The sequence below is a fragment of the Trachypithecus francoisi genome, unplaced genomic scaffold (assembly GCF_009764315.1).
Source record: "Trachypithecus francoisi isolate TF-2019V2 unplaced genomic scaffold, Tfra_2.0 Lachesis_group10, whole genome shotgun sequence".
Taxonomy (NCBI): Eukaryota; Metazoa; Chordata; class Mammalia; order Primates; family Cercopithecidae; genus Trachypithecus; species Trachypithecus francoisi.
In genome coordinates this window covers 38,828,024-38,848,591 of record NW_022681455.1, presented here as the reverse complement: position 1 = coordinate 38,848,591, position 20,568 = coordinate 38,828,024, and the positions used below count along the sequence as shown (strand labels likewise).

Below are 20,568 nucleotides of genomic sequence, written 5' to 3'. Positions count from 1 at the left end.
TAAAAAAAAACAAAAACAAAAAAACAGGAAAAGTTTGTAGTTTATTTATTATATGATTGATTATAAAATTATAAATTTTGTACCATACAAATAGAGTTCATTTTCTCATTGAATACTCAGCTGTTCCATTAATGTCTGTGTAGTTATCTTATAACTCATATTTAACCAGTTCTCTATTGTTGAAGTTAGACTCTAGTCTTTTGCTATTACTAATTGTACTCGGGAAAAATGTCCTTGCATTTATATAATTTCCTGCATTCCCAAAATATATGTCCACAGCCTGCCAAGAAAAGCAAAGAAGATGAGTTAATGCAGCTTGCTATTTTAACTGGCTTTCTAAAGAAATTCTCATGTTACTTAACTCTTGCCAAACATTTTAGAAACAATGTGTTAGGATTTGAATATACTTTGATTTGATCTTTGAATCAAAGGTTGAATCAATCACCAACCCTTGACGGCACTTTTTTTTTTTTTCTTACTCTGTCGCCCAGGCTGGAGTGCAGTGGCGTGATCTCGGCTCACTGCAACCTCCACCTCCCGGGTTCAAGCAATTCTCCTGCCTCAGCCTCCCGAGTAGCCGGGATTACAGCCTCACACCACCACACCCGGCTTCGTCATGTTAGCCAGGCTGGTCTTGAACTCCTGACCTCAAGTGATCCACCCACCTTGACCTCCCAAAGTGCTGGGATTATAGGCGTGAGCCACCGTGCCCAGCAGTACATTTTAATGTCAGTTTTTGCCTGCCGTTCTCATTTTGTTAGATTTTAGTTTGACGTACTAGTGAACTTTAATTGAAATAATGCTCCTTTTTGCCTCACAATGTTGACAATCATCTCTACTTGTATTGTACTGTCACCCCACTTTATTAATTTATATCTCATAAATATTCTAGGATAAGTATATTATAAAATTTAATGCACAAGATCTATAAAATTACATTAATATTTTTTGAAACTTGCTATTTCGTACTGTCATTATCCGGAAACCTAAATCTGGTTTCTGATAATCTTCTCACTTTTTGCTTTCCATTTCCAATCTTATCTTTGGTTTGCAAGTCAGTATTTTAATTCTATCAAGAATCAACATATTAACAAATTTTCCCTCAATGCCATGAAGCATAACTGCAGGGATATGTGTATACATATATATATTTTTTTTTTTAACAAAAAAGCTCCTTCAAATATAATTAGAAAACATAATCTATCTTACCTGCAAATACAGTTTGTCTGCTTTCAATTTACTTTCCAATTTTAGCAACCTCTTTGCCTGTTCTGGTACATCCAACTTCATTTTTATCATGCACTTAGTTTCCCGAACAACTTCCAAAATTTTGGGATCAAAATTAACCAGCAACTTCCCTGTTTCTGGATGTCGCACAAAAAGCGTGGCTTGTAAAGCTACAAATAAATAATGATTGACATTAACTCATTCTGAATTTCCTTTCTGCTTCCAGCTCTGTTTATGTTTCTGTCTTGCCCCCTGGACTACTAACTTCTTGAGGGCAAAGGAAATGTTTTAGATGCCCCAGATGCTAAGGCACAGCGTCTGGCACATAGAGAATACTCAAAACTCAAAACAAAGATAAATGAATGAAGAGTGTCTGCAAAGCCATAAAATCAGATCCAGGGAGAGAAACATTGACCAAGAATGGTGCTTTGTGCTATGAATTGCAATATTTTTCTGAGTGGGTTGAAGAGATCTATGTTAGTTTATCTTATGGATTATGAGTTGACCCTTGAGAAAGAACCAGAAGATGGTGAGAATCACAAAAGATGCCCCACCTCATTTCAAACTCGTTCCCACTCAGACCCCAAACTGTCTTCTTTAAAGAGGTTTATTTAAATTTAATCTCCATCCTGAATTTCTGATAATTAGACTCAATATCAGTAAGAAATATTTATTAAATACCATTGAGTTGTGAACTCCTAGAATGGAGGGAAGATGTTTTACACTACATCTCACATAAACATCATTCATATAAACAGGCATTTTCAGATATCTATTTTATTATGAATTGAAATACACAGACCCAAGCCGTTCTTACTGGGTAGCCTTAGATTATTTGTCAGCTTAATACAAAGAACTTCTACAGGCATAATAATAAAACACTTATTATAGACTAGCATGTGCTAGTTTGAATTACATCTTGTATTAACAAACACTACGAATATGAGAATTTTATCACAATCACCACATCTTCCAAACTTCACATTGTTCTGTTGAATGCGGCCACATCAAACTTCCAGTAAAATGAAAATAGTCTGTATATGTCTTTGAAGTTAGTTGACTTTTACTCATCAGATAAAATTAGTCTTGATATGGCCCTTAATGATGCAAGTTTCATGACAATTTCAACTTAAAATTTTATCCAACTCATTTAGAATCTTTTTAAGATGTGTTAGAAATCACTTATCCTAACTGAAAACCAAGCACCGCATGCTCTCACTCCTAAGTGGGAGTTGAACCATAAGAACACATGGACACAGGGAGGGCAACAGCACACACGGGGCCTGCTAGGGGGCGGGAAGCAAGAGAAGGGAGAATATTAGGACAAATACCTAATGCATGTGGGGCTTAACACCTAGATGACGGGTGGATAGGTGCAGAAATCCCAGATCTTAAAGTAAAATAAAAATCAGTAAATAAATCAATCACTTATCCTACCAAGGAGATTCCAAAAGAACTTTTGAACAGTGAAATGAGCTTGCTTGAAAAGACAAAAAGGTCAACAAGACAACTAAAATGGACCAATAACGCCAGCCAGGAATTCTGCTCTGGGACAAGATGAGCATTTCATTCTATGTGAATCACCATCAGAGAAACTTTACAGAGCAACCAACTAAAGGAGGCCGATGCTACATATCTAATTATTACTACAAACTCCTATGTGTGGCCAAGTACAGTTACGTCACTAGGATAAAGGAAGCCTTCCAGAGAAATTCACTTTTCTGAAATGAAATAAAAGACAGTAAAGAATTCTGATTGTTTGTTTTACTTGTGAAAGAACATGAAAGAATTATACTTAGTATTGAAAGTATGAAAGAATTCTACTTCATATTGTTTGTATGCGACCACTTCTCCTGGGTATCAATCCATTGCAATGAGTATATTGCACCCAACAGGGGCCAACTGATGTTCTCAAGGGAAACAAACTCTTTGGGAAACTTGATAAAATCATTATTCATCAAGATTGTCTAATGTCTACTTATTGGACATTTTAAAAATATTTTAAGAGCTCCCAAGCATGCCAGGCATCATTCTTGGCACTATTAGAAACAGTACAGTACAATTGTTAAGAGAATGGATTTGGGAGCCAGACTATCTGAATTTGAACGAGCTGTGTGATTTTGGACAAGCCACTTAACGTGTCAGTGCCTCAGTTTTCTCATCTGTAAAACAAGGCTAACAATAGTTCCTCGGAGGGTTGCTGTTAGGATTAAAGTAATTTGCACAATACATGTAACATGCTGAGACAAAGCCTGGCACATGGTGAGCACTGTATGAATGTTAGATATGACCACTTTTTAAAGGATATCAGATGAAACAGACATAGAGGGTAACGTTGGAATGTGTAGGGGACACAGGGTAGACCTATAAAGCAGTAAGTGTCATGAGAAAGAGCTACAGACGAAGTGTGTGGTGAGCTCTGGAGGAATTATTATTTTCTGCCAGGAAGAATAAGGAAAGGCTGTATGAAACAGGTGACTGTAGAGCTTGTTTTTGAATATGTGCAGATAAGAGAAAGGGTATTGAGGGCAGAAAAACCACCAGGAGAAAAAAAAAATTTAAGTGCACGGCATTGTAGAACCAAAACAAAACCCATATATGCTTCAGTTGTTAAAAATTCTCTTTTGCCTTTTTCCATAGTCTGAGTTTTAAGCTCCTCTCGAAGCTCCTTGGAGAGTTTTGCTCCATAAACAGACTTTCTTTAGTGTCCACAGGGTCCTCCATATAGCACAGCACCCAGAAACAGCTGGCCTGATAAAAGTGGCTTACTAAAGGCTTACCTATGGTTCCTATTAGGGACGACACCCTGCGGGGACTGGGGCACTGTCCTCTAGGATGCAGGTATGCTGTGAATCAATGGCCTGTAGATAAGTGCTGTGTCCCCACACAGCTAAAATACATGAGTTCTGGAACCAAGAGGCAGAAGTAGGAGTGATTCCTCTCACCATCGTTCCAGCAACCCACCTGCAGAACTGGTGCTTCCTGTGCCTGCAGTGCTGTGCTCTGCTTAGGTGGAGACCCTGGTTTGGGAGGGAGAAACCTTTCTACCAAGGGACACGGTAAGGGGTCCGCCAAGATCACAGATAAGAGTTTAGGATTGAGATTATAACTAAGAGCTTAAGGTTAAGACGAGACAAAGCAGGAATCTGAACTGGCCAACCACTGAGCCTACACAAAAACAACATCCCGGAGGGCTGGATGATGGCTAAGAACCATCCGTCTCACATTTAACTCCACTCAAAGCCTTGGCAACAAATAAGCCCTCCCCTGAGAGGCACACAGACACAGTGCACTAAAACGCTTCATTTACTGGAGCTCAAATCTGAAATTAAATTCAGTAATAAAAAAAGGGAGAAAGTAAAGGAGGGACACAGCAAGGAAGGGAAGCAGGGAGAGAGGAAGGAAGGCAGGATGCAATTTTTCTCCCCAGAATGGGACTGAGATTTGAATCTATACCATGATACAACTGAATATGAACACCTTCATAAAGTCTGGAGAAATATCCCTAAAGATATGTTTACTTTCAAATACTGTTTTTCAGTGGAAAATCCTAAGTCAAGTATGTCAACTTCAAGGTTATGATCATTTTCACTTATAAAATCAGAATATTGTTAACAATTGTAAACAAATAAACCACTGTAGCATCCCTAAATCTAAATTGTAACTATCCTAAGATTATGTGGAAGGGATGGAAAAAGTTCTCCAGAACTATGAACTCATTCAAAATCACCTAATCCCTACTGTGCAGGCTCACTGCAGTGTTATACACACCGTAATGTAACTGTGAAATCTCTCTGATCCAGGCTGTGTGATAGACCACCTCGAATTCCACCAGCACATAGGAGATCTTGTTATACTGACGGATGACAGCTTTACCGTCCGGACTTGATAAAATGTCTGAGTTTTTCTGTTTTTTTAAGGGAAAAGAAAGATGTACTTTAAAAGACTGCTGAATGTTTTTATATCCAAATAATGAAAGTATTTATATGTAAAATGATATCAAATAATTATGCTACCAGTTTAGATTCTGCCTCACAGTAAAACAGAGATACAGAAGGCCATATCAGCAGGAGGCAGAAGTAGGGAAACGTTATCAGTACATAGAGGGAAGACTGGAAAAGGAAAGAAAGGGTTTAGAGAGAGAGATGCCTCGAGCCCCACAGCCTGCCCCAGGCATTCAGAGTCTTTACCTCATTTTCTGATCCCATCCCACTGTTCTAGACAAGATATAATTGACTGATGTTCCTTGAACCGTGAGTATCAGGGCAAATTCCTAAATTCCAGCACACAAAAAAAGGTAACCATGTATCAAACAATAAAAATAAAATTTCTTAGCCGGGTGTGGTGGCTCACGCCTGTAATCCCAGCACTTTGGGAGGCTGAGGTGGGTGGATCACGAGGTCGAGGCGGGTGGATCACGAGGTCGAGGCGGGTGGATCACGAGGTCAGGAGTTCAAGACCAGCCTGGCCAAGATGGTGAAATCCCGTCTCTACTAAAAATACAAAAATTAGCCAGGTGTAGTGGCAGGCACCTGTAATCCCAGGTACTCGGGAGGCTGAGGCAGGAGAATCACTTGAACCTGGGGGGCGAAGGTTTCAGTGAGCTGAGATCGCACCACTGCACTCTAGCCTGGGTGACAGAGTGAGATTTCGTCTCAAAAAGATAAATAAATACAATAAAATAAAATTTATTGGCCAGGTACCGTGGCACACCCCTGTAATCACAGAACTTTGGGAGGCCAAGGCAGGTGGATCACCTGAGGTCAGGAGTTGAAGACCAGCCTGGCCAACATGGTGAAACCCCGTCTCTCCTAAAAATATAAAAAAATTAGCCAGGCATGGTGGCGGGTGCCTGTAATCCCAGCTACTCCAGAGGCTGGAGGCAGGAGAATCACTTGAACCCAGGAGGCGGAGGTTGCAGTGAGCTGAGACCGCGCCACTGCACTCCAGCCTGGGCGACAAACCAAAACTCCATCATAAATAAATAAATAAATAAATAATAAAATTTCTTAAGGTAAAAATCAAAAGATTTAGGTTTCGATTCACATGTCAAACAGGGCCCTCCCACCACAAAGTCAATCAGCCCCCGAGTAGGAACTCAGGGTTTTAATTTTTTTTTAATATTCAGAACAATGACACAAATGATAGCAGCAAAAGAGAAACAACAGAATCTTCATATTTAATAATGCTTAAATAATACAATTACTTGCAAAACTACTGTTTTGTGGTTATGTTGTTCTATAAGCAAAAGACACGAGATCAGGCAAACCAACTCTGCCTTCTGATTCTGTCTCTTAAATAAAATTTAAGAAAATAACAAGGACAAAGAAAAGACAAACTGGCAGTCTCAGAATGCCAACAGGGCCCAAGACTGTCCTGTTTTTCAGAACTCTAATAATCTTAAGGACACAGAGAATGAATCAACTGTATTATATTCCGCTCTCAGTGGCAGTTCTTCACACAGGAATACACTCTTTGGGTTTATCTCCACCTTCACTGAGTATATATCAGTGACCTATCTGCCCATACACAGAAGTAAGCTTCCGTGCCAGGCCTGTACTTTACTGTGTTTTCAAATTTTTTATTTTTATTTTTTTAAAGGCTTTACAAGGTGTCCTGTGTTATTAAAAGACATAAAATTATAAGATTCACTGACTTTGAGATAACTGTAATTAGACTGGTTTATCTACTAAACCTGAAGGAATTGACTTTGTCTCTCTCAAGTATATTTACAAACTAAATTTTCCTTTTCTGGTAAAAGAATTGGCTCTTCGTTGCTACTTTAGTGGACACGAATATTATAGGATACAATATATTTGTTATATTAAAATCCATATATTAAAATCCATATATTAAAATTTAATTATTGGCTTACAAAGAAATAATTGATGGGCTCACTTATCCGACGATAGAGCTGCCTCACCCAGAGTATTTTTCCTGCTATAGGGGGCATGTTGCGAGCAAGAGGGGGGTCGTCTTTCTGAGAATGATAAAGCTGTAATTAAAAATCTGGTGTTAATGTTTGAATTCAATACAAGGGAGAAGGCAAAAAAATATATACAGTTACCTTTGTATAGTTTCATCATTATTCACATTTTATATACAGTAGGTAGTCAATAAATATGTAAACGCACATCCGAGGTAACCTGAGACTTTGAAACAATGATGTTGCCCATATACGACACTTAATTTTCTCTTCACCTTTATTTCCTATTACATGTATTTTTTTTCTGCCCTCATCCCAAAGTTCAAGGAGGTATTCAAAAGGAGCACATAGCTGCATAATATTAGTATCTGTCATAATAGTATCTAGAGCCCATATTTCTATAGGTAAAAATACTAACTTAAACGGGCTTTGCTATACACACACCAGAAAACGGTCACAATAAGATAGTTTTTTTAACTTTTGTTTTTAAGTTCAGGGTTACCTGTTTGTTTGTTATATAGGCAAACTCGTGTCATGGGGATTCGTTGTACAGATTTTTTCTTCACCCAGGTGTTAAACTTAGTGTCCATTAGTTACTTTTTCTGATCCTCTTCCTTCTCCCACCCTCCAGTAGGCCCCAGTGTCTACTGTTCCCTTCTTTGTGTCCATGTGTACTCAGTGTTTAGCTCCCACTTACAAGTGAGAACATGTGGTATCTGGTTTTCTGTTCCTGCTCTAGTTGGCTTAGGATAATAGCCTCTAGCTTCATCCATATTCCTGTAAAGGACATGATCTCGTTCTTTTTTATCTACCACCTTGTCTTTATCTAGTCTACCACTGATGGGCATTTGGGTTGATTCCATGTCTCTGCTATTGTGAACAGTGCTGCAAGGAACATATGCGTGTGTGTGTCTTTATGACAGAACGATTTATTCCTTTGGGTACATACTCAATAATGACAAAAACAAGCAATGAGGAAAGGACTTCTTATCTTATTCAACAAATGATGGTGGGATAACTGGCAAGACAGTTCAGAGCAAAGAGGTGTAAATCTGGCTGTCCAGCAATACACACTGTCAAGCACCTTCCCACCCAGAAGGGAGCGTCAGTGCTCCTTAGCAGTGAAAGATCACTCTGAAAAGCTTGGCATGAGACAATGATGGCAAATATTTTCAGATTTTTTTTCTTTTTGTGCTAATGTACCGTTTTATTTGTAAACATGCCACTTGCCTTCTTAGTAGCATCAAGTTCAGCCACATAGTACTGAAGAATACGCTCAATTGTGTGGTTTATTTCTGATCGAAGACAGGGAATGTTCAGCTTCTGAAATCTAAAAGCAATTGAAGCTGAATAATTAAAAACTAAATGAGAAATATACTTAAGAACTGCTGTCATAGTAAATATCCATTCATTCATTTGACAAATATTCATACCAGCCCTCATTCATTGTCCTAGGATAAAGCAATGAACAAGATAGGAGGTACAATCCTAGCTCTCCTGGAACCTACAATTATCTTACGGAAAAGACAGACATCTGTCGAGAGTAACAAAAATAATTATTTAAATTACAAATGGGTCAGAAATGCCTATAACTAAGAGAGACCTAGACAAGTCTGGGGATTCAAGCAAGATAAGAGAAAATGACAAATGGATTACACGATGAGTGAGGAAATGGTTTAGCAAAGATGGAAGAGAACACATTGACTCACCTTCTGCCAGTGTTAATTCCATGCAATTCCATATAACCATATAACCATAATCATAAAAACAACTTTGTTGCTAAATGTCACTTCCATTCAGAGACTGAATGACACACAGGAAATACTAAAAACTACAATATTCTGGTAATAAAATGAATTGACACCAGCATACTACAGGTAAAAAGAGAAAGAGACAGAGAGAGAGACAGAGACAGAAGTCACCAAGAAAATGGTACCTGCCATCTGTGCAGTACTGTCACATGTCAACATCATGTTATTTCTGTTTTGACTTTTTTTACAATGGTCTCACCAGGTCTCCATCATTACAGCCGTGGTACTATGCAAAGCCAGACCCAACCCTAGATCCGCTGGCTCTCAGGGAAGAGCTCCACAAGCATTCCTGACACAGGTCTTGAGCCCTCTCTGTGCTGAAAGGGAAAGGCTTCTAGTCCCACTCAGTCCTCTAATCTGGGATTCCCCACCCTTTGAGAGAGTAGTGCTCTTAGGATGGAGGGAAAGGAAGCTAAAGGAGAGAAGATTTCAGCTGCTCATACCACAGAAAAATGTGGCGGACAGATAATTCGGTGAGATGATGAATACGTCATTTGGCTTGGTTGTAGTAATCATTTCACTATATATATAAAAATATCACGTTGTACATCTCAAGTATACACAATTCTTTTTTAAGGTGCAGGAGCCCTCAGGAGGGAAAATGGCAAATTTTGGAATCTATTACTCTTAGATAATCTCACTTTCAGAAATTCTTTCAGTATGTAGGAGTAAACATTATTTGTTCCCTTTCCAACAATACCTATAAAATTAACCCCTAACATATTACATGGCTGGGGGCAGGGAGGGGAAACATGAGAAATAATTTCATTTTCTTGTTGAAAGACTTTCTGCTACCAAAAAAATGCAATTAGAACATATCATTCTTCATTTCAAATTTTTACCAGTCTATTTAGTGGTAATTGAATGGTTTATGTTCGTAAGTTTTAAGGTTTACATAGGAGAGATTTCCAACAACATTTTAATTTGAAATTGTATTTTCAGATTTAAAGTTATCCCCCCTAGAAACTACACTGCTTAAAGTGTTACAAATACCTTTGAAGTAGCTGAAGAGCCTGCTGAGAAGATAAGATTTTCCCAAAACTATTGTTCATAAATGCCTGTATTTGTACCTAAAATAAAATATTAATATTTAAATGATTTTTGGTGTTAAAGACACTGGTTTTGTTTAACAACAGTTAATGCCTTTCCTACAGAATTAAGATAGCCTCAAGCCTCAAACACATCTACCATCTAAGTATCAAGAACTGCATAATTCAGTATGATAGACTTTGGCCACATGTGGCTATTGAGCACTTGAAATGTCACTATGTAGAAGCAAGATGTCTGTAAATGTAAAACACATGCCAGATTTCAAAGACTTAGTACAAAAAAGAGAATACAATATATTTCATTAATGATTTTATATGAATGACCTCTTAAAATATTTAACACATTGGGTTGAATAGAGTATTAAAATTAATTTCACCTGCTTCTTTTTACTTTTATTCATGTGACTACTAGAAAAATTAAAGTGACATGTGGTTTGCCTTTGCAGGTTATTACCAATCGGATATTTCTGATCTAGAGAATTTACAAAAGGAGTGAAAGTCCCTTACAAGCATTTTTCTTTGGGATATATAGAACTTCCGGTAGAATAGTATAATGACGCTATAGACACCAGGGTCAGCAGATGTCATTTTCTGACATTGTTGCTCTCAGAAACCTCTTTGCTACTGCTAAGGAAGTACAAGAAGTAGAAAATGTTCTTTCAAGAGTCCCACCATTGGCCCAGAGTGGTGGCTCATGCCTGTAATCTTAGCACTTTTGTGGGGGGAGATGGGAGGATTGCTTGAGGCCAGGAGTTGAAGACCAGCCTGGGCAACATAGCAAGAATCCGTCTCTATAAAAATAAAAATAAATAAATAAATAAATAAATATTCCCACCATCCCTAACAGTGAACTCCAAACTCCTGGTACCCAAAAGATGGAACTGAACCATTCTTTGCAAATCATTTGTATATACAGATCATATTGGTATGGTCTATTAATATATACCACACCCATGAATCAAACATTGGAAAAGGAAGAAAAATTAAAACACTGATGCCTCAAGTAAATTATTTAACTATTAAAAGGTTAATATTGCTCTAAATTTACTGAAAGCTAAAATTTGAATCTAAGACCACAATAAAGCCTTTATAACATATGATCTTTCTTAATAAATCATAAAAAGAATTTAAGAGATAACAAGTTTTTCAAAAATTCCCATTGCCATAAGGATTTAACTTTCAAAGCATTTTAGAAGCAAACTCCACCCTACTTAACCAGCCAAACACTAAAAGTAATAATTAAAATATAATATATCTTAGCATCAAAGAGTCTAACTTTCAAAAATTGAAAGGAAATCCATGCCAAAAACAAAATGTGTTATCATTAGAATGGTAGAATTTTAGCATCTTTCTTATGTATTTATATTGCCCAGGTTACATGCAATGTAGTTTTAAAAGAATTTTTTAAATACATGAGGAAAACATCTGATTTTTCACACTTTCATGGCAAGGATATCAGACGTAAAAAGTGTACAAAGTGTATTCTTATCCCTGCTTGTGTCTCCAGGAAATTCTGCAGCAAGAGGAGACCATTCCTTTGGGCTAAACGTAGGTTAACAGTAGTTTCAGTTAACAGTAGAGAGTAACTGAGGTCATATAGCCCAAAAGGTGAGAGAAAAACATCTTACAGTCTCATCTGACATACTTTCTGACTACCCGTCATCCATCTGGTGTCCCTTAATCTATGACACACAGGATAGGAACGCCTCTTCAGAGCTGCCCTCTATAGCGGCAGAGAGAATGTAGGCATAAAGCATAAGGCCACAGGGAGAGTGATCCATCTTCCTAATCTGTTCTCAAATCTTATCACACTTGATAAAGAATAACGTTTACAAATTCTCTCTTGAGCTGGAGAAATAATATTGGCTCCTTAGCACAAGAATCAAATACAAATTTTAATGTAAATTAAAAATGATACCAGGTGCAGTGGCTCATACCTGTAATCCCAGCACTTCGGGAGGCTGAGGTGGGTGAATCACCTGAGGTCAGGAGTTCAAGATCTGCCTGGTCAACATGGCGAAATCCTGTCTCTACTAAAAATACAAAAATTAACTGGGCGTGGTGGCACGTGCCTGTAATCTCAGCTACTCAGGAGGCTGAGGCAGGAGAATCACTTGAACTTAGGAGGTGGAGGTTGCAGTGAGCCGAGATCGCTCCACTGCACTCCAGCCTGGGTGACAGAGCTCCATCTCAAAAAAAAAAAGAATCCTAGCTATAAAAGCCCTTTGGGCTTCTAGTTATTCTCTGGTGTCTTTTATTAAATATGCTCATTATTCATTAAAAAAACAAAACCTTTAGTGGAGTAGTTTAAAAGTTACACTGCAAATATGTTTGATCAATGTGAAAGAGGAACTTAAAATAAATCATAAATATAGAAACATCATATGTAAATATTTACAAAAAGTACTGGATAGTACTATCGACTACTTTTCAGCTTTACTAGGTAAAAAAAAAGGTATAATTACTTACCTCTAAACCATTGATTTTTGTCATGAATTCTAAGAAATCTGTGTCAAACTCTATCCTTCTTGGATCCAGAATGTCATATTGCTTTTTCTTAACCCCTTGGTATATATTTCTGAATTTTATTGCCATAATATCTATTCCTTCTATGGTAGAATTACTCAAGGTTGAGTATGTTTGCACAACAGTTATCATTTCTGTAATCTTAAAAAGAGAAATGTTATTTTGTTTTTTTAAATGAGATAGTAGGCAACTTCCCTAAAATAAGCTCTTAATGAATCATTGATATAAAACACAAACCATTAAACAGGACCTAGAATAATGTAGCTAACACCAACCAGAGGAGATAAAACAGAAGACAAATCTGTCATCCGTCATTCTTACTTCTTAGACTAAGAAAGAAGATGTTATATCATATCCAGAGAGAGTTCACAACCTTTTTCAGAGTTTAATCACCTTTTCTTTCAAGGTTGGCAGGGAACTTGACTAAACAGCTTCATTCTGCGGTCTCTTGAGGATTTTCTGAAAATCATTTCACTGGATTACTGGACTCAGAAGTTCTACCCTGCTTTTTGGCCCTCACTATAGTTCTGACAATTAACATTGGCACATATCCACCTGTGTTCCCTCTTTGACGCCTGCGTTCAGGTAAAAGACTGGCCCAAGAAGCTTGATTAATGGCAGCAATCATTCCCGACCAGTGATGAGACCTGGGAAACCCTCACAATGGACTTTATTTCAGAAATGGCTGCCTTTGTCTCAACCTACCACCACCTACTTCACCAAAACAAACAAACAAAAAACTCATGTCCACAGGCTACTCCTTACTCTTCCCCATTTTGACTTCTGCTTTAGAGAACAATGCTCAATCCTGTCCAGGGCTGGCCCCTTTGTCCAATGGCCAGAAAGGAAATAAACCTGTTTTCAGAGAATCTTCCAAATACCACACACACCATAAAGACAACACCACTGATCCTCCTACACAGCCAGCAGAATTCACATGAATCCCCGTGTATGGTCACCCAGAAGGACTATTTTCAAAGCAACTACTGCTCTTACTCCACTATTTCCATACATTTCCAAAAACCATTATCATCCTAGAAGCCACTGCAAATGTGGAGGAAATACAGGCCACTGAGATTTACAGCATGTTGCGCATGCTCTATATAAACACAGGAACTGTCTGAGTCTCCTCCTAACACATGTGCTCCACTCAACTACTTTAAAGAGCAAAAAGCAAACTACTACTGGCTTACTCTGTTATTCTAACCTGCTAAGACTGTTTCCTTTACCCTTACCTCATTACTCTACCACCTGGCTCCAACAGCCAGAGACCGGGAAAAAATTCCTGTCACTAACACGTCCTCTATTTTGTTGATTGGTTGGATGAGGGGTCATCTGAGGCAGACATGGTGGTCAGTCCCATGCTTGCCCTTCAAACTTAGCCAGTGGACCCTCTGTCCCCATACCACACAGAGCAACATAAAGTCAGCTGTAGGAATCAACCAAGACCATGCTCCTGCTAGTTTGTCCTGGCCCTGACTTTTTCAACATCTCTCTATCAATGTTCAATCACTCAGTACTCACCACCAATATATAGTCTCTCCTCTGGCTCACCAACCTTGCACCCTTTCCAGTTCTCAACTTGCTGTGATTCTCTCATCTCGGTGTCACCATGAGTGGAGACCCTACCTCACATACTAGCTCCAGATCCTCAAATCTCCCCCAGCAATACCAGCTCTCCACCTTTTCTCTTCTCTCCCACAAATGTTCAGGGTGAGAAGAAAACAAAACTGAAGATAGAGCTCTGGGAAACACCAATATTCACCAAAATTTACATGGCAGGAAGAGGAAGAAGCAAAGACTATTGTACTCATTTCATTCTGGCATACTCAATGCACCATCAAGTCTATACTTGTCATAAAAAGGTGTGTGTCAGACATCCTAACACTGACATACTAGAGCCTTCTTCACTTACTCCTCGAAGGCCCCAACATATCTGCCTAACTGAAATCTCAGCTCTCCAACCCCAACCTCAGTCTTGTCTGCCCTTTGACTTTGCCACTTGGTCATTCTGACTTCAAATCTCAGCTTTCCCTAATAGGCTCTTAGTGCACCCTTCCGGCTCTCCTCTTCATCTATGTAAGAGTTCACAAGGGTAGTCAAACAGTGGCCCCTTCCGTACCCTACTCATCAGAGGAAGCCCACCTAGGCAGCTCGGTAACCATCTCTTGTGGATTATGTAAAATCCTGGACACACTTCAGGGTTAAGTTTGACAGCCCCACCTTTGAGAGTGGACACCGATATCCACCAATTATCCAATGGGAAAGATGCCAGTCTGTCAAGGGGTTCTTAGTACAAGGGAGTTGGGACAATCTAGCAATCAGGATGCATTTTAGGTAAGGCCTCTAGGGGGTGCTACCTCAGCTCTGGTTGCTGAGCACTTGCGGCTTGAAGTTGTATTTTTCAAACCAGAGGCATGGCTTCTCCAGAGACCAGAGTGGGTGCAGCTGATGCAGCTGGTCATTACAGACCACTTCCTCTAGCGTCAGAGGAATTCCTGGGCTGCTATTTCACAGACGGATGACCATTCTATCAGCATTAGACCCACCCCCAAACATCTTTACCACTAATAAGGTTGAGTCCTGAAACTACCAATTTCAAAACGGCACCCAGGTTGGCAAGGGTTCTGGCTCCTGGAAAATAAGGGTAACCGAGACCCACCTCCAGGTTTATGCTCTAGTGGAGTCAGAACATTAAGCATCTTTGTCCTAACCAGTGAGACCTGTGTATTAATTTGACTTGTTCTAGTAGCCTAATTGAACATTTGTCCCCCAAAAATCCCTATTGGCTGAGCACAGTGGCTCATGCCTATAATTCTGCACTTTGGGAGGCTGAGGAAGGAGGACTGCTTGAGGCCAGGAGTTCAAGACCAGCTCAACAACATAGCAAGACCCCATCTCCACAAAAAAAAAAACAAAAATTTAATTAGCTAGGCATGATGGTACATGCCTGTAGTCCCAGCTACTCAGGAGACTGAGGAGTTCAAGGCCAAAGTGAGCTATGATCACGCCACTGCACTCCAGCCTGAGTAAAACAACAGGACCCCATCTCAATTTTTTTAATTTAGTAAATAAAAATAAAAGGTTTTTTAAAATCTATTGTGCATAAAACAGCCCTGTACAACAGTTCCTTAGATATGACATCAAAAACACAAGGAAAACAAAGAAAAATGTGATACATTGAACTTCATTAAAATTAAAAACTATCATACTTCAAAGGACACCATCAAGAAAGTGAAAAGATAACCCAAAATAAGAGAAAATACTTGTAAATCATATATCTGATAAGGAAGTTATACCCAGCATATATAAAGCACTCCTACAACTCAACAACAAAAAAAAAGACAAATAACTCAGTTAAATATATGCAAAGAATTTGAATAGATGTTTTTTCAAAGAAGATATACAAATGGGCAAAAGCACATGAAAAGATGCTCCACATCATTAGCGATCAGGGAAGTGCAAATCAAAACCTCAATGAGATACCACTTTATACCCAGTAGAATGGCTAAATTCAAAAGGACAGGTAATAACAAGTGTTGGCAAGGATGTAAAGAAATCATAAACCTCATACTTTGCTGGTTAGTTGGGGTTATCAACAAAAAGTTAAACATGGATTGCCATATGACCTAGCAATTCTGCTTCTGCACATATACCCAAGAAAAATGACAACATACGCTTACACAAACTCTTGTACACAAATGTTCACAGCACTATTATTCATAATAGCCAAAAAGAGGAAATAATCGTAATGTCCATCAACTGATGAGTAGAAAAATAAACTGTGATATTATCCATACAATGGAATATTCTTCAATGATGAATGGAATGAAGTTCTAAAATATGGTATAATACAAAAAATTAGCCAGGTGCAGTGGCAAGCACCTGTAGTCCCAGCTACTCGGGAGGCTGAGGCAGGAGAATGGCGTGAACCCGGGAGGCAGAGCTTGCAGTGAGCAGAGATCACGCCACTGCACACTCCAGCCTGGACGACAGAGCAAGACTCCGTCTAAAAAAAAAAAAGGTATAATAGAGATGAGCTTTGAAAACATTATGCTAAGTGAAAGCAGCCACAAAAGACCACATATTATATGATTCCACTTATACAAAATGTCCAGAATAGGTATATCTATAGAGAAAGTAGAGATCAGTGGTTGCTTAAAACTGGGGAGAGGAGAGAATGGGGTATGACTGATAATGGGCACAAGATTTCTTTTAGTGGGAGTGAAAATGTTCTAAAATTAGATTGTGGTAATGACTGCACAGCCCTGTGAATATTCTAGAAAACATTCACTTGTACAGTTTAAGTGGGTAAATAGTATAGTATATTAATTATGTCTCAATAAAGCTGTTAAAGAAACAAATGGAAAAAAACAGCATCAAAGAAGTAGGTATGAAGGATCCCACTCAGCAACTTGGTTCTGTTCATTACTCATACTTTCCTGTCCTGGCTTGATCAGGAAGTTACTAATAAAAATAGGCTTCCAAACATGTCTAGGTCTTCAGCCTACGTAATGTCCCGCATTACTTTCCAACAAATGATGAACAAGATTCTAAATACTAGGAGGATCCAGGCAACTAGCGAAGTTGGGGGAAGAATACCTAAATGAGATCTTTACATACTTTTCAAAGGATGACTCCAAGAAGTCGCTGATATGGGCTGGCCTATATCCCCCGAAATAATGTCACTCCTTCCCAACCAGTCCTAATAAATGAATCAAACCTATGTCTGTCCAGCAAAGATATCACCCACACCATATACACTGGCTCAGAAAGAGGACATGCTTATACATCCAGAGATTCCACAACTACTGACTTCCACCAGGCTTTGCAGGTATTTCATCTCATACTTTTTCTCAGCCTAATATAATTGTTAAGAGCAGAGCCTTTTAAGCTGAAGTTCCATAGGTAGAGGTAAATTGAGGTCTTGAGAGATATGAAAGTTGACCATAGCGCTTATGTTACTGGCATAAGGCAGTAACCAGGAATGAAAAAATAAGTTATAATAAAATGCAGTGACCTATAAGTAATATTAGACAAGTCATAACAATAGTGAGACAAGATATCAGGAACAATAATTCTCAATGGCACTACATAAAATACAAAATCACCAAAAAGATGTGGTGTGGAGTGGGGTATGATGACTGCATAATGCTTACCTTCTCTAGTCGTTTGCAAAAAGCTTCAAATTTTCCAAATATATACATTTCTGAAACCTCAAAAGATTTTTCCCCCGAGGATTCTAAAATCTGTTTCCTTGTTTTATGAAAAGATGTCTGATATTCCTTGAAGAGAAAAATGCAGTCCTACGAGAAAAGTAAAAGAAACGGGGAAAAGAAAGTGAGACATTTGTTCAGGAATCGAAAATTCAAAAACTCTACCCTCACACAGAACTGATCAAACTGTGAAAATCTGTATAGTTTTTTTATTTATACCATATTTTCATCCTCATTTCAACCTTACTTTTCTTCATCCTCACTGTTTTCCTTTAACTCTTATCCTACATCAAAGCACACCATATACTATTTGTTTTTACACTTTCATGACTAATTAGAACTCCCAAGAGGTCCAGAAACTATCTATCAAGATATCTCTATTCAGTTCGCATCCATCTTAGAATGAGCATTCTTTATGCACAGGTATATAAAATATGAAGTTTCTGTCATACAAAGCTATCATCTGACAATCATTTTTCCAAAAGAAAGTCATAAAGTCTTTGATGAGTACATTGCTGAAATCCTAATTATTTGACTACAGATATACTGGTCTGGTTTGTGAACGTAATAGAAATAAAAAGAGAATATGGTTGCTGGGCACAGTAGGAATCAACTATCATGTCAAGCTAACATTTCCTAAACACCAAATCTTTTTTGTGATGTTAAACTTTTTTGAAACCATCAATAGCCAGCCAAATCTTTATCATAACGCCATTTCTCAGATTCTGACTCTTCTGCCTCCTCTTCCCCATATAAGAACCCTTAAACATTGGGCCCACTTCGGTAATCCCCATATCAGCTGATCAGCACTTTAATTCCACCTGCAACCTTAATTACCCCTTGCCATATGTAACATAACTTATGGATATGTTCTGAGGATAAGCACACAGACGTCTTTGGGGGCCGTTATTCTGCCCAATGAAGCCACTAAATCAGAATTTCTGCAAGTGAGACTCAGAAATCTACATTTTTAACTAGTTCTCCTATAGTGATTCCTATAAATATTCAGATTTGAGAATAATTGGTCTCATTCTTTCCTCTATCACAATCTCCAAAACAATTCTCATTGCTCTCGTTGAGGTATCTGATTATTTTTCACTCATTCAACAAAAACGAGTTGGCTTTAGGGAGCTAGGGGAGGGATAGCATTAGGAAAAATGCCCAATGTAGATGACAGGTTGGCGGGTGCAGCAAACCACCATGGCATGTGAATACCTATGGAACAAACCTGCACGTTCTGCACATGTATCCCAGAACTTAAAAGTATAATTTAAAAAATGTTTTAATGAGTTGGCTCTGAATAACAGTTCTCAGATAAGATTCTGAATAACAATTCTCATTGTTTCCTCCAACTAATATAAAAACTATTCCTAAAAAGTATACACTGAAAGTTTCCTAAAAACATTTCAGATGTAATAGAAACATTGAATTAGAATTAAGAAAATCAAGTTCCCATTTCTAATTCAGTCAGTAAATGGCTAGTAATCTTGAGGATCTTAAAAGAATAATGAGACTACATTGCTAAATTCTATGTAAAGAGTTATGGTTCCTGCCAATTGGCAAACTTGGGGGGAGTAATTTCTGACTCCTATTCCCAAAAATAACGTAAGAGAAACTCTAGAGGAAAACATGGAATCCTGCAAGTAATAATAAAAACAACAGAAATGAGAAACTCCTAGGAAGATGATAAGTTGTTTTGAATCTGGGAATGAGGGGAGCAAGAATGATTAGGAAAACAGAAAGAAGATAAAGAATATTAGCAAATAAGGGGACATCTTATATAGTAAGACAAAGATTAGTAAGAGAATATTATCAACATTAAGTCAATAAACTACAAATTTTAGACAATTAGGGGAAATTCCCCAAGAATATCAACTTACTAAAACTGACTCAAAAAGAAATAGAAAGTATAGTCAAATAGTTTTTTTAATAAACAGGCCAGGTGTGGTGGCTCATGCCTGTAATCCTACCACTTTGGCAGGCAAAGGCAGGATGACTGCTTAAGCTCAGGAGTTTGAGACCACCTGAGAAACACAGCAAAACCTTGTCTCTACAATAATAAAAAAATTATCCGGGTGTGATGGCATGCACCCATGGTCCCAGCTACTTAGGAGGCAAAGGTGGGAGGATCCCTTGAGCCCAGGAGATCAAGGACACAGTGAGCTTGATCATGCTACTGCACTCCAGCCTGGGTGACAGAGTGAGGCTTTGTCTCAAAATGAACAAGTAAAATAAATAAATAAGCAATAGTATATTTGCAAAGCATATATATGATAAGGAATTAATATCCGGAATATATAAAGAAATCCTACAACTCAACAACCACCACCAAAAGAAACCAAACAACCCAATTCAAAAATGGATAAAGGGCCTAAGTAAATATTTCTGCAAAGATGTACGAAGGGCCAATAAGCATCTGAAAAGATGCTCAGCCATCACTAGCCACTAGGGAAAGCAAATCAAAACCACAATGAGATGTCACTTCACTCCATACACATTAGAATGGCTCTTATCAAAATGATAGAAAATAAAAAATGTTAGCAAGGAAATGAAGAAATTGGAACCCTCCTGCATTGCTGGTGGAAATGTAAAATGGTGCAGCCACTGTGGAAAACTGTTTGGCAGGAACTCAAAAAGTTAAACATAGAATTACCATATGACCCAACAATTTCCTTCTAGGAATACACCCAGCAGAACTGATAGCAGGGACTCAAACAGATACTTACACACCAATGTTCATAACCACATAATTCACAATAGCCAAATGTGCATCAGCAGAGGAATGGATAAAAATATATGGGCTATACATACAA

At 38.2% G+C, this 20,568-nt stretch overlaps 1 protein-coding gene across 1 annotated transcript in view; it reads right to left on the bottom strand.

Annotated features, from left to right (window-relative positions):
* Window positions 1-20,568, bottom strand: part of DNAH8 (dynein axonemal heavy chain 8) — a 334,964-nt gene that overhangs the window by 264,164 nt on the left and 50,232 nt on the right. Inside the window, exons 12-18 of the mRNA XM_033217044.1 lie at window positions 17,699-17,845; window positions 12,483-12,680; window positions 9,958-10,034; window positions 8,384-8,483; window positions 7,103-7,222; window positions 4,999-5,134; window positions 1,210-1,397 (exon numbers count right to left, since the gene is read on the bottom strand). Coding sequence (XP_033072935.1) covers window positions 1,210-1,397; window positions 4,999-5,134; window positions 7,103-7,222; window positions 8,384-8,483; window positions 9,958-10,034; window positions 12,483-12,680; window positions 17,699-17,845 — 966 coding nt within the window. The remainder of the gene's footprint in view (window positions 1-1,209; window positions 1,398-4,998; window positions 5,135-7,102; window positions 7,223-8,383; window positions 8,484-9,957; window positions 10,035-12,482; window positions 12,681-17,698; window positions 17,846-20,568) is intronic.